Genomic DNA, 15094 nt, shown 5'->3' on the forward strand with positions numbered 1-15094 from the left:
GTCATGACTGGATATATATTGGTATTTTCATTATCTTTTTCTTTTCGAGAGATGGAAGTGGATTTTAAAATGGTAAAACTAAGAGCCGGGGTAGTGGTGCACACCTTTAATCCCAGCTGGGGCCAGCCTGGACTACATTCCAGAGCAGGGGTAGTGGTGTATGTCTTTAATCCCAGCTGGGGCCAGCCTGGACTACAGTTCCAGAGCTGGGGTAGTGGTGTATGTCTTTAATCCCAGCTGGGGCCAGCCTGGACTATAGTTCCAGGACAGCTCGGTCTCTAAAGCAGATGACACAGAACAGTACCACACCACTGTTACTGTATAGTTTATTTAAACCAAACATGATAATACAGAGAGGAGACTGAGGTGGCAGCTGCCCAAATTTTTGTGGGTTACAGGTGTAAAACAGCTGTATGAGGCTTTGGACCCACACTTCAGTAACAGACAAATCAGCTGCATAAACACAGAACAAGAGACATGAGACATTTCACAGCTTTTTGCTTGTGTTTCCATTTTAAACACTAGTATGTTACAACTTTACATTTAAGTTACTACACCACATATGTGTGACAATGGCTAAGGATGCAATGGTCCTACCCCTCCCCGACATAAGAAGACACTGATCCGTAACACAGAACATATCAGTGGGATACTAAATGAACCCTTAACACATAACACAGAAAAAAAGATCCTTAAAAATAAGATTAATACAGTGTTCTTCATGTTGTGTGAAGATGAACGGGAAGTGGGACACCAGATGTCAGTGGGTCCTACAGACAGACAGTATCTTGAAGTCTTAAAAGTTGCATTCCCTTCCTCCAAAGGAAAAATAAATTTTTAACTAATTAAAAAAAGAAAGCAACATCATAAGGCCCTAGAAGAACACTATTCTGAGAGTACTTAGAGTCTTCCATACAATAGATACAGCAGGTAGCAGAGCAAATGTCACAAGCATTGGCTTGGTTTTCAATTTCTATGCTTATATATATATATATATATATATATATATATATATATATAATACTAAGCTTTGTGTGGACTACATGGATACTAGCCTGCAGGTGTTGGTCTTTCATGCCTGTAAATCAATGGCTATTTCTGATCCAGGCCCAGCCTATAATGGACTCTGCTTCCAGCTGTCTGTCCGTTCTTACTCAGGAGGGAGCTCTTGTCTTCCTTTTATTACAGCAGGGTTCCTGACGCAGTTACATGCTCATGTGCTCCGGAAGAACATAGGAAATATCATCCCACGGGTGACGATACAGGCCCTGCTTCAGCCTCTTCTGATCAAGATAGTGCCCTAAAATGGAGCCAACACATCTTTCGTTAGTTTCATAAGCATGGTGGCGGGTAGACGATGGGGAGGGAAATCTTTCTGACACACAAATGGGGACACTGGGCTGGTGCTGTAGCTCTGTGGTAAGGTCCTTGCATAGCAGGTATGAAGCCCTTCCAGGGTTTAACCCTCAGCACAGGGCACAAAAGGCTACTGTGAGGTAGAAAACAAAACCATAAAACAACACACACTCACACATGCATGCACATATGCGCGCTCACACCTACACCAAAACAGGGCAGGAATTCCAGATTCACTTCATCGGTAGAACAGCTAGACTGAATTTTACTTTTCTTAACTAGTAAGGGAAACTATTCCCTGTAATAAAAAGAACACAGATAAAGAAGAAAAGTTAGCTAGGCAGTGTTGGCACACGCTTTTAATCCTGGCACTCAGGAGGCAGAGGCAAGAAAATCTCAGAGTTCGAGGCCAGCCTGGTACAGAGTGCATTCCAGGACAGCCAGGGCTACACAGTGAAACTCTTGTCTCAAAAACCCAAAAGAGAGAAAAACCAAAAAGCGTGCTTGGTGATGATGTGACAGGTAAGACGTTCGCACACAGGAAGTAGTGTAGCTGACACAAAACCCTCAGGCCAGCAGCCAACTCACCAATGAAGCCCATGCTCCTTCCTAGCACAAAGATGCCGTTGAGGGCGCCAATGTCAACGTACTCATCAGCTTCCTCCCTGAAAGACACAAACAACTTGTACTCACATGACCCCCTTCAGAGACAGCACTCCTGCCCAGAGAGCAATCCTGTAGTTCCAAAGTGGAAAAGTGGGTGCTGTAGGTGGCAGGGCCAGAGGCGACTGTTAATCTCCTGATGCCTCGCCATACTTTCTAAGTCCCCTCACAGTTGGGAGGATCCAGCAACAAGACTCAGCCAGAGCTGGAGCAGAGACTACGATGCTCACCGCGTGAAGGAGCCACAGTTCCTAAGCATGTCCACAAATGCAACGCCAATGAAACCGTCCACATTCAGGATCAGATTTGGCTTCTAGGAAAGCAAGGCATCCAAAGTTTTATCATTTCTTGTTTTCTCTGTTAGTTACGACCACTGTTATTACTACTGTTACTACAACAGTTAATTTTGATAAATAACTTGACTGGACTAAGAACCTCCTAGGAGATCACTAAAGCTCACGCCCTATCTCTAAGAAGTTTCCAGAGAGGATTTGATATGGAGAGACCTGCTGTGACTGTGGGAAGCTCCACCCACAAGCGAGGAGCCCAAGGGAGGGGACCGAGAGAACTAGCTGCCAAGGCACGAGCCACTCTCTCCTGCCAGGCCTCCCCTGACACCCCAGCCTGAACCCATTAGAAGTCACCGCATCAATACTCCCTGTAATGTGCTTCTGCCCGGTGCTGGTGCAGCAATGGGAAGCGGCTAACATGATGACTAGGAATTTTAAAGCCACTTTCTCCCTCCCCGCCCCGAGATAGGGTTTTTTGCTATAGCTTTTGGAGCCTGTCCTGGAACTAGCTCTTGTAGACCAGGTTGGCCTTGAACTCACATTGAAGTCATTGTAAAATTACCTATTTGAGCAGTGTGTGGAAAATGGATGGCACCCTCTACTAACAGTGACTTCAAATCCAGCCTGTGCTACAGGAGTCCTTGTCTCGACAGCAAAACAAAGCAAAACTCCCTGAAAATCAGAAATCCAACCCTTCGTTACCTTTGAGGTGGTGATCTTCTCCACTTCCAGGGCGTAATCGAGCAGCGGGGTGGCGGGGAAGTGCTGCTTGACAAAGTCTTTGAGGATCTGCACACGCATGTCTGGGTTGTTTATCTAAGAAGACCGGTTACAGAAACACCCACTCAGACACTGCCGGCAAGTGGACAGAGCTGTGCCTGTCTGATCCTGGAGGCAGCGTGGGGGCCTAACCGCTGTGCACAATTCTGTGTAGCATACCCACAATGACAATGCTGGGAAGCAGAGAGGTTTACAAGTCTCCTTATGTCTCATTTGAGTCTCAAAACAACCTCTGTAGTGATCTCTTCATTACAAGAAGGGAACCACACCCCCCGAAATGTTCAAGAAGACAGAGGGGGCTAAACTCAGCCATTCTTACTCTGTTGCAGGCCTGGCCATAAGCCAGGCTGCCCACCAGCTCTGTCATCTGGTCAAGCTATGAAAAAGTTCTGCACATGCTGAAAACGGGGCAACAATGTACCCCAAAATCTTAGAAAAAGATCCAGAACTGTGACACTGACAAACAGCCATCTTTTATAGAGACTGTCTCATCCTGGGTGGGTGGGTGGCTGGTTTGTTTTTTTGTCAATAAGTTAGAGTTATCTATGAAGAGAAACCTCAAGTGAGAAAATGTCTCTATCAGAATGGCCTATAGGTGACTCTGTGGGACTATTTTCTTGACTGATGATTGACGTGGAAGGTTCAGCCACTGTGAGTGGTGCCACCTTGTGGTCCCAGGTTGTATAAGAAAGCCAGCTGTACCCTTCAGTAGCCTCTGCTTCAGTCCCTGCCTTGAGTCCCTGCCCTGACCTTCCCTCAGCAAAGGACTGTGACCTAAGAGTTGTAAGAAGACATAAACCCTTTCCCTTCCCTGGTTGCTTTAGACCGGGGCATTTTCATCACAGCAACTGAAACCCTAACTGGATGTAGTGGGGCATGCTTTTAATTCCAGGACTTGGGAGGCAGAGACAGGAGGATCTCTGTGAGCTCAAGGCCAGCCTGAACTACAGAAGGAGTTCCAGGATAGCCAAGGTGTGGAAGAGAGACCCTGCCTCAATAAACAAACAGAAGAGGAGGAGGAGGAAGATGAAAAGGAGGAGGAACCCTAAGACAGAGACCCCGCAGCTAACAGAAGGTGAGATGATTCAGACACACCTTAAATACGAACACTAGTGACCTAAAAGGACACGCCCTCAGGACATTCAGATGCCTGTCGGTCCTGTGCAGGACCACACTAACTGTTTAAAATACTCTGTCTTTCCCCATAGGTCTATTCCAATTGAACTTGCCTAATATTATTACTTTTCTTCTTTTTTTCTAAAAAAATTATTTATTTATTTATTTATTATGTAAACAAAATTCTGTCTGTGTGTATGCCTGCAGGCCAGAAGAGGGCACCAGACCTCATTACAGATGGTTGTAAGCCACCATGTGGTAGCCGGGAATTGAACGCAGGGACCTTTGGAAGAGCAGGCAATGTTTTTAACCACTGGGCCATCTCCTCAGTCCATATTATTACTTTTCTGAACCAAGTATGTCAAGTGTATCTGTCTGGCATGCTTTAGCCAATGAAATGTGGGTAAAAGGCCAGAAATGGATTGTGGGTTAAGGCACCTGCCACCAAGCCCTGACAACCTGAGTTCTAGCCACATTGTGGAAGGAAAGACCTGACTCCAATAGGTTGTCCTCCGACTGTCACAACCAAAGTCACATATAGACCCAGTGAGGATAAGCACAAATGACAGAACAGCCACAGCCAACCCACGGCAGGTACAGTATGTTTGCTATAGGTCACTGAGATTTGTGTAACATGAAGTACTACCTGGTAGAAGGCAATGAACAGTTCTCCTTCTTGATCTTGGCTCCTTCTCCTACAAGTTCATTTGGAAAACTGAATGAACTGAGAACCCTTAGGGCCATCAACCTGTATTATGATCGGGAAAGAGTCACCTTGCTTTTGGTATCTGTCTATATAAGCCAAGAAATGCACTGGGGGATCAAGAGCTTGAGTGTTTCTTTCTTTCTTGGTTTTATTTTCATTTTAGGTGCATAAAGTGTTCTGCCTGCACGTATGTGTGTGCACCACCTGCGTGCTGGCATCCAGAATCCAGAAGAGGGTACTGGGAACTGAACCCAGGTCCTCTTTAAGAGCAGCAAGCACTCTTAACTGTGAAGCCATCTCTCCAGGCCCAAGTGTTTATACTCAACTGACAGTCTCTTGTTACTACCCATTCCAAGACCTTAGCGGGAACAACAACTCACCGATTTTACTCGGTGGCCAATGCCCATGATCAGTTTTCCTTCCTTCTTCATCTTGTTCACAAATTCCATGGGAATAATGCCGCTGTCAAACGCTTTACTGAACATTTTTGCTGCTGCATCCAAGGCACCCCCAAATCGATCTCCCTGCAGGAGAAACAAACCCACACTGCCCTGAGTGTGATGGTTTTCCTAGCCTTGCAAACCAACCCAGGACACCCGGAACAGCATCTGGTCTGGGGATTTATACTCAGGGGCTCCTAGAAGGAGCCTGCTGCACTGAGGCAGCATGACACCACAGTTGTTACCTCGCGGGGAGAGCAGACTTACAATGGTGAGCAGCCCTGATGTGAGGCTGGAGACCAGGTCCTTTCCAGCCCGAGCACAGATGATGGTGTTGTGGGCCCCAGAGACAGCTGGCCCGTGATCAGCCGTCACCATCAGACACATCTCAATGAACTGGCAGGAATACTTGGGCAACCTAGAGGAGGGCGCACAGAGGGCAGGAAGAAGAGTTTGAACAAAGTCCAGGAGCCATGATGACAAGGGCACACTTGTTTCCACAGCCTGATTCTACTGCTAATTTCAAGTAAAAGCACTCCTGATTCCCACAGTTATCAAACACTGCAGAACACGATGTTCATCACCGAACTATCTTTCTGTCCATAAAAGGTTTCTGAATGTTCAGCGACCAAAATTCCAATCAAATTGCAATGAATTGGCAGTGCTTGCCCATGTTGCTCCTCATGAGGTCATTGCAGCCTTAGTTCTGAATACATAATCCACACACTGTGCTGTGCACAGATGCCAACAAATGCTGCCTGAAACCCTTGGCTCTGACTTGAGGCTGGGGAACATCATGAACTGCTGTTTTCACTGTAGAGATAAGAACTTTCTCCCCTTAAGAGGCATATATGCCAGGCGGTGTTGGTTCATGCCTCTAATAACAACACTTGGGAGGCAGAAGCAGGCAGATCTTTCTGAGTTTGAGGTCTGGCTGGTCTACAGAGCTAGTTTTAGGACAGCCAGGGCTACAGAGAAACACTGTCTCAAAAAAAAAAAAAAAGAAAATATATTTTTAAATATAGAAAAGAGAGACATTTAATATTCTCCCATCATTGATGTGGGAGTGTCATATATCAATCTGTTGATTTCATTGGTTAAGCAATAAAGAAACTGCTTGGCCCTGATAGGTTAAAACATAGGTGGGAGGAGTAAACAGAACAGAATGCTGGGAGGAAGAGGAAGTGAGCTCAGAGAGACGCCATGCTCCCCTCTCCCGGGAAGACACGATAGCTCTACTCTCTGAGGCACACGCGATGAAGCTCCTACCCAGGATGGACGTAGGCTAGAATCTTTCCCGGTAAGACTGATGCTACACAGATTATTAGAGATGGGTTGATCGGGATATGAGAATTAGCCTGTAAGGGCTAGAGCTAATGGGCCAAGCAGTGTTTAAAAGAATACAGTGTCCGTGTAATTATTTCGGGGACATAAGCTAGCCAGGCGGCCGGGGTGCTGGGGACACAGCCCCGCCGCTCCTATTACAACACATCATCCCTAGTATATAAATACCAACGAGCATATCTTTGCATTGTGTTATGTCAAAATGTTTGACTTTAAAAATTGTTGCTTGAGTTTCATAAAAAGTTGTTAAATCAATTTTAGTTTGGGATTAAGATGGAATTTCCAACAATTTCTGAGTGTCATTTCATTCATATTTTAATAAATAAAGCTTGCCTGAGAATCAGTAAAGTAAAACAGCCACACTGGCCAGCCTTACAGACCAGGCAGCAATGACACACCCCTATAATCCCAGTAGCCACACTAGCTTGCCATAGAAACCAAGCAGTTGTGGTGTATGCACTTAATCCCAGAACTAGAGAGGAATATAAGACAGGAGGAGAAATCTCTCAGTCTGTCTCATCTGGAGGTTTCCTGGAGGCAGGATCATCATTTGTGGACCGAGGTAGAGGTAAGAGCCAGTGGCTGGCTGCTTTGCTTTTTTGGTCTTCAGGTTGAACCCCAATATCTGTCCCTGAGTTTTTATTAATAGTGCCATATTTGGCCATTAAAACTCATGACCCTAAGATTAAGAGTCTCATGCTCTACCGACTGAGCTAATAGTCCTGAACATACTTTTGCCATTTGGTAGTAAACAGTCATCCAAATGGTGTTGTCAACATTGACAAACATAAAATCAAAATACTGAAAAAAAATAAAAATAAAAATAAAAAAAATAAAAAAAAAATCAAAATACTGACTTCAACTCTGAAAACATTAAAGATGTCCCATATCCTGTACCATTAGACATGCAGCCAAGATTTAATTAGTTTGTGTGTGCACGTGGGGCATGCACATGCATGAAGATGCCAGAGGTATATGTTGGTTGGGTGATTTTCTTAACGGCTCTGTACCTTATTTGATTGTTTGCTTAGTGAGACTGTCTCACTATGCAGCCTTGGCCATCCTTGCCTCTGCTGGGATTAAAGTGTGTGTGTGTACCACCACACCCTGCCATCACCTTTGTTTTTCGAGGCAGGATCTCTCATTGAAGCAGAAGCTCACCATTTCAGTTAAGACTGGCTAGCCAGTGAGCTTCTGGGGTCCCCCACATATCCCCTTCTCCCCCAGCACTGGGGCTACAGGATACTGCGACTACGCCCAGCTAGGGATTCGAATTCAGGTCCTCTGGCTTTCACCGTAAGCGCTGTTACCAGCTGAGTCATCTCCCCAGGCTAAGACCGAATTCTTTACACAAAAATAAACAAGCAAATTATCTCATGAGTATATAAACTTGTTCTTGTCTTTAACGAGTGGTCAAACTATACGTATAGCAGAAAATTGTTTTTTTTTAAGGTTACTGTTTTGCTTATAAATTCGCAACAATTATATTTAAAAACACAAATAGAGGAAACTCATGTTAAGAATTATAAAAGATTTATGCTGAACTAGTCTAAATATCAAAGAAGTAGAGGCAGCTGCACGCTCATTTTTAGACCCAATTAATATCACCTGACAAAGACAATTTTGTTTAACATACCTCATTAAAGGCTAAGAACGCTTTTGGAGTTTCGCTAGAGCACTATTTACGGACACTTAGCACATTGTTACTTAACCCTCATGCTGATAAGTTATAATTGGACTTTTCTTTTTTTTGAGACCACAAGCTCGCAAATAGCGACGTGAAGACTTATACTTACTGGCCTTGGTTTAGGGTTTCCCACAACTAGCTCTTATAACTTAACCAGGTTTTTTTTATAATCTACATTCTGTCATGTGGTTACCTCTCCTCTGTACCATATGACCGACAAGAACTGTTTTACAATAAATTCATTATCAGTAAATATTTGATTTGTATACCTGTTTTATAAATCTATACACCTGGAATTACAGAAAAACTTTATGGGCGAGGCTGGGTATAGTGGTGCACTCCTTTAATCCCAGCATATGGGAGGCAGAGATGATGGATCTCTTGAGTTTGAGGCCAGCCTGTTGCACACAGTGAAACCCTATTTCAAAAAGATGAAAAAAAGGTCAAAGAAAAAAAAAAGTGGGCAAAGGGGGAAAGTTTAAGATGCCTTGGTGTTCAGCGAGCTTCTGTTAACAGGATTTGGTCTGTACCTGCGGCTATGTCTCTCAACACGCCTGCTACCAGAAGGGAGATGCACCCCGCCCCACACATCCTGTAGTATCAATCTACCCACTAATGATCAAGGGCCAAGTCTGGAAACTGGGGATGCAAAAGTCCACTGAGAATCCTGCTCAGGCGCTACACCCTGAGTTTGTCTAGAAAAGGCCTAGACCATTACTGTAGCACTTCTGCAGGCAAAGACAGAACAGAACCCAAGGCTTCCACATGAAGATCCAGTGCTGTGCCATCACGTCTGCTGCCTTGTCAGCCTCAAGGGAAGACTAACCTTAGGAGTCACGGAAAACACATACATCTACAATTCAGGCTGATGAGAGACAAAAAATTTGCCAAGAGGAAGTAAGCACGTCTGGGGCTGCTCTGCAGCTTCACAAGGTGTACTGGGGAAGCTCACGTCTCTCCAGATTCCTGCTGACCTTGAGCTCACTGTAACTGTCCCATTTCTTTAAAGGGTCTCAAGGCCTCTCCTGAGGCCACTCGCTTTCCCTTTCCTGATTTACAGTGACCTTCCGGTCCTTTCAGTTAGTCCGTGGCCACATTATTAATGACACTCCTCAGTCTGCCCACCCCTACTCCTGCATCTGTCCGAGGAGGACACGGACTCTGAACCCAGTGCCCTACCACCCCTGCCCATCATGCCTCACCTTCTCTGGAACCAGAGGAGACCAAGGACACCACCAATGCCCATCTCTTCCTTGAAGACCTCAGTGATGGGCATGCCTGCATAAATGAGCTCCTGTCCTCGCTCATCACAGATGCTGGTCATGAATGAGGCAGGTTTGCGGATCAAACCCAGCTCCTAAGTAGACACAGGGACAAAGAGACATAGGATTATAGTGACCATCAGATACTTTTTTTCCAAGATAGCTATCTATGCCCTCAGAAAAAAATGTCCCAGGAAAATATTGGCCACTCCGAAAGTTAAGCAGCAATAAATACCGAGAGAAACTCTTTTCAACAAGCAGTGGCCAGCAAGGTGTCATGGTGCACACCTTTAATCCCAGCACCCAGGAGGCAGAGGCAGGTAATCTCTGAGTTCAAGGCTAACCTGGTCTACAGAGAAAGTTTCAGGATAGCCTGAATACACAGAGAAACCCTATCTTGAAAAGCCAAACCAAACAAACAAACAAAAAAATTAGAGGCTGGGCATAGTGGTGCACATCTTTAATCCCAACACTGGAGGCAGAGGCTGGCAGATCACTAATGTCAAATCCAGCAGGTCTACACAACTAGTTTCAGTACTGCCAAGACTACTTAGCAAGCTTGTCCATAATGTGCCTTTTACTTAATGGATCTGAGATCTATTAATGTCTGTACATGGACAATTTAGTTAACTTCTTCTAAGTGCTATGTGGCACCTCGTCAAAATACATCACCATCTCCTGAAAATCTCCCGCGATCAACAACTAAGTAAAATCCTTAGCTATATTCCTTTGTACTGTCCAAGGAAAGCATTTCTTAGAAGTAGCTGTCCAGACACAAAATTGCTGGGTCATGAGGCACCAACACTTTCCCTCTTTTTGAGGCAGGATATTATGTACCCCAGGCTGGCCTCAAAACTCTCTCTGTAGCTAGAGAATGACCATGAACTTTGACCCTCCCGCCTCTCCTCCTGAATGCTGGCTCCAAGCACCTAGAAGCTGACTCCTGACATCAGGTAAAACACATGTAGGGCCAGGCTGCCCATTCTGTCACCTGACCCGGAAATAAAAGTGGGGACAGCTCTAGCATACAGTGTGTGGGATCCAAGAGGGAACCAGAGAGTTTTCTGCTATTTCTCTGATGGAGAAGCTGGGCATGGCTGCTCTATAAATAGTTGGGAAGAGGTCTGGATTCCAGGAGCTCAAACCAAATCACCTGAAAATTCAACAACTTAGAGTTGGGCATGGTGGCACAAGCCTCTAATCCCAGCACCCAGAAGGCAAAGGCAGGCAATATCTGAGTTTTGAGGCTAACCTGATCTATGCAACAAGTTTTAGGACTGTGGAGATCATGTCTTAAAAACAAAAACAAGACAAAATTAAAACAACAACCACCAAACAAACAAACAAAACCCACAAAAACAAAAATTTACATTAGCCCTCCAAGGGGCACCCATGACACTTACCCTGGCCCAAGAGTAGTCCATGGGCACTGTTGGAGGTGGCACTTCCTGAGCAGGTACAATGGCTCCTTTGGCCACAAGATCTTCATACACGGACCTGAGGGTGGCGGTGCAGGGAGAAGCAGGAGATGTCATTGTTCAGGTAGATATTGTTATTCCAGGCTCTATCCCAGACACTGCAGGCTTCTTCAGTTGTCAGGACCCTACTCTTACCAGCTAGATCCCAAGAACTAAATGAAAACACTTATAGCCCAGACTGTTCTCGCTCCCACCCTTTAGTGCTCCTTTATGGATGAGGTTTCATAGGAAGCTGAATCTGGGGGCAACAGGAAGAGAGACAAGAACAGCCAAGGCAGGTTCAGGAGGTAGAAATAGAATGTGAACGTTCAGTAACTCTACCAATCCAAAGTGACACTCAGGATGACACCTTTAAAAGATGCCCAAGTGCCATGTCTCTCATTTACAACCGCCAGCAACAAGCCAAGCAGATGGCCTCAGAAACCAAATGACTGCCCTGATTGGCCTGGACCTGAAGCTTTTAAACTAAAACAGAACAAAGGCCAAGAAAAGGATGGCTTTCTCGATGGTGCATTAGTACCCAAGCAGAACCAAGAGTATCTGGATGCTCCTGTGCCAGGAGGCTGTTGTCCTTAGGAAGGACCAGGAGAGGTGGGGAGACCACATCCTGCCCACTACTTACTGAATGATTTCTCCAAGTTCATCAAAGCTTCGGGGCACAAACACTCCTGCCTCCTTCAAGGCCTGGTTCTTGGCTACTGCGGTTTCAGAAGCCTGGTTGGCACAAGCTCCAGCATGGCCAAACTGGACCTGGGAAGCAGAGAACAGCAGCGTTACTGGGCTTGTTACTCCTCTGGGAAAGGACAAAGGCTCCTGGGAAACATTAGCACTGATGTCAGGGTGGCCTGTGCCAAATGCTTCACACATGCTCCTTCATACATGCACAGTGTGTCCTGGGGCCAGGATACAAGAGTGTTAGTCCAACTCCAAGATCATCCTCTTCATATGAGCCACCTCTGGTATCCCTGGGGCTGCGGCCGGAGGAATGGGAAGGAGGCTTAGTGCTCAGCAACAAGTGAAGTTACAGCCATGAGCCAGGAGAGCTCACGTGGAAGCAGAGACGTCAAGCTGTTTAAGAAGTCGGTTTCACATCCTTGTAGAACAGTTAGCAACTGCTGCTTCTGTCTGGCCATGGCTCGGAGGAAGGTGTGTATCCAGTGAAAGAGGAACGCGAGGGGAGAGAAAACCATCAAACAGCTCTGGGGGGGACAGCAAGACGGCTCAGGGGGTACAAGTGCCTGCCACCAAGCCCAGCAACAGTGGAAAGAGCTGACTCCTACAAGTTGTCCTTTTACCCTCATACATAGGTCATCTCTCTCTCTCTCTCTCTCTCTCTCTCTCTCTCTCTCTCACACACACACACACACACACACACACACACACACAAAGTGGAATAATTTTTTTTAAAAAGAGCTAGATGGGAATCAAGCAACTGGGGAAATAAATTAATCTACTGAAACAGCTGATGTAAAACTCCGACTTAGGATGGAACACGGTGAGCAACTGTACTAAGAACACAGTCCCTACGACCAAAGCTCTCCCTGCACCAAGCACTTTCTAAGAGCCCCCTCACTTGATGATCTTTCTGGAGCCTACTAGTGCTTCCTCGAGGACTAAGTAACTGGCCACAGTCACACAGGCAATGCGTGGTAGCACTGGAATCCAGGCAGTTTTGGTCCCAGTCTGTGTTCTTACAGATTTAAATGATCAAAAGAGGCTTTAGGGCTGAGGTTTGTTAAAAAGGCTAACAACGCCTTCTCTGTAGGACTTCCTCTGCCTGCCTGGGTGGATGGCTGGGAGGGGCAGATTCTGTACTCAGAAACTCTGGGGCTGGAAAGGTAAACAGAATTTTTTTACAGGAGACCCCCATCTGAGCTGCTGGGTGTGGGTTGACCTTGAATTCCAGGGCGCAAGCAATTCTGCCTCAGCACCCTGTGTACACCTTCAGGTCTGACTGCACACATCTTTAAATTATGCATTTCTCAAAAAACTAAAACCCAAGATTCCAAAGGGGAAAAAGAATACACGACAGCATTTCCCTGATTTAAAGCAGTCCTCTCTCCAATGGGCTGGGTGTTGGCTTTGAAAACTGTGTTTTGAGAACCACACTTGTAAAAGTGCCTCTTGAACAAGGTCCCATTTCTAGTTCGTGTTTTTTTTTAAAAAGATTCTTTGTTTTTTAAGTATATGTATTTTTTAAAGAGTCATTATTTTTTACGTATATGAGTATTTATTTAACCCGCATGTACATATGTGCGCCACTTGCATGCCGTGGCCAGAAGAGGGCAGCATGACCCCATAACTAGAGTTAGAGAGGGCTATCAGAGGTCATGTAGTTGTTGGAAACTGAACCTGGGCAGAATAGTCAGGGTCAGCTCTCCAGACACAGCTCTTCACTATTTCATCCAGCAGCTGCCTCCGGTGTGCCAATTAGTGGGCATTCCCTTCTCTGAAATTAAGAGACAGACCTGCTCAAGAGTTCAAGATCAACCAACAGCCACTATATGAGTCAGTATTTGTATAACCTTGTAGTGTCATACAGGAATTTAAAAAATTACTTCTAAAACTTAAAGCACTTTGAGGTCGTGCACTCCCCACGAACAATGGGCAGTGCCAGCAAGATACAAAGAATGAGGCGCTGACCCCTTGGATGCATCCTTGGCATGGTCAGGACAGGGAGAAGAGGCAGAGAGAAACAAAGAGAAGTGGAATTACTTCATGAGGGAAGGTCTAGGAGGCAGGAGAATGAGAGGCAGCTTCACAAGCAAGTGGTTGGAGCTCGGCGGTGGTGGTGCACACCTTTAATGCCAACACTCAGGAGGCAGAGGCAGGCAGATCTGCCTGAGTTCGAGGCTAGCCTGGCATACAGAGTGAATTCCAGGACAGGCTCCAAAGCTACACAAAAAAACCCTGTCTCGAAAAACAAAAACTAAAACCAAAAAAGGAAGTGGTTGGAAGGAAGAGTCACTATGGTCCTAAGCATGCCAAACCTGTAAAATCACTTCTGTTCTGGCTTTGTGGTGCTAATGTGTTTGTTAGTGTATGTACGCATGTGTGCACACATGCATGTCCATGTGGACGTCAGAGACTGGTAATGGATATCTCCCTCAAACACTCTCTGCCTTATTCTTTGAGACAACAGCTCTCACTGAACCTGGAGAGGACCGATTAACACAGACTAGCTGGCCAGTGAACCCAAGGATCTGCCTGCCTCCACCTCACCTCCTCTGGGATTACGGGTATGCACTGTTATCTAAGCTTTTTTTTTTAATTTTATTTTTTATTTTTTTTTGTTATCTAAGCTTTTATGTGGGTGCTGAGGACCAGAGGGCCCAGACTCACTCACTCATCCTTGCACATCAACTGAGCCATTGCCCCAGCCTTTGTTTTGCTTTTTCACCCTGTGACCCCTATTAGCCTTCACTTGTGGTCCTCTCAAACACTGATGTGCCCGTGCTCACTGCAATCACTTTCATTTAAATCATCCCCAACCCAATTCTGCAGCTCTGCAAATGGAGAAACAGATGCACTAACTGCTGTGCCAGGTTATAATGCACGAAGAGCTGATCTTAGAACCTGTGCCAGTTACCTCTGAAGGGTGGGCAGGATTCTGGACCACCAAATTCCACATAGTTCAGACTTCGCTGCTGGGCTAGGGAAGTGAGGAGTAAGGCATTTGCCAGCATGTAAGGCCCTGGGTTCGATTACCCCTCCTCCACTGCAAAAGCAGCATTGCTGCAGGAAGCCTGGAAGCCAAGCCTTCTATATGTACACCATTGAGGACCCCATAGGCTGCTCCACAATGCTGATAAATTAGTTGAGAAATTGTTTTGTTTCCTTGAGACAGGATCTCACTATGTAGTTCTGAAATTCACTATATAGAACAGGCTGGCAAACCTGTCTGTCTCTGCTTCTCAAGTGCTGGAGCTAAAGGCATACACCACCACACCCAGACTGACAAATAGTTTTATC

General features: G+C 45.7%; 1 protein-coding gene across 2 annotated transcripts in view; it reads right to left on the reverse strand.

Annotated features, from left to right (window-relative positions):
- Positions 1 to 312: 312 nt before the first annotated feature.
- The window catches only part of Acly (ATP citrate lyase), a 52387-nt gene continuing 37605 nt past the window's right edge, over positions 313 to 15094 (reverse strand). For both annotated transcript variants that reach the window (XM_041643943.1, XM_041643942.1), the window contains 9 exons: positions 11745 to 11872; positions 11048 to 11141; positions 9585 to 9739; positions 5619 to 5769; positions 5292 to 5435; positions 3012 to 3125; positions 2250 to 2332; positions 1945 to 2021; positions 313 to 1300 (listed from right to left, as the gene is read on the reverse strand). In XM_041643943.1, the coding sequence (XP_041499877.1) occupies positions 1206 to 1300; positions 1945 to 2021; positions 2250 to 2332; positions 3012 to 3125; positions 5292 to 5435; positions 5619 to 5769; positions 9585 to 9739; positions 11048 to 11141; positions 11745 to 11872 (1041 nt within the window). In that variant the 3' untranslated portion in view covers positions 313 to 1205. The remainder of the gene's footprint in view (positions 1301 to 1944; positions 2022 to 2249; positions 2333 to 3011; positions 3126 to 5291; positions 5436 to 5618; positions 5770 to 9584; positions 9740 to 11047; positions 11142 to 11744; positions 11873 to 15094) is intronic.

The sequence above is a fragment of the Microtus oregoni genome, unplaced genomic scaffold (assembly GCF_018167655.1).
Source record: "Microtus oregoni isolate MIOR12 unplaced genomic scaffold, Mior012 000091F_ref0000469, whole genome shotgun sequence".
NCBI classification, from domain to species: domain Eukaryota; kingdom Metazoa; phylum Chordata; class Mammalia; order Rodentia; family Cricetidae; genus Microtus; species Microtus oregoni.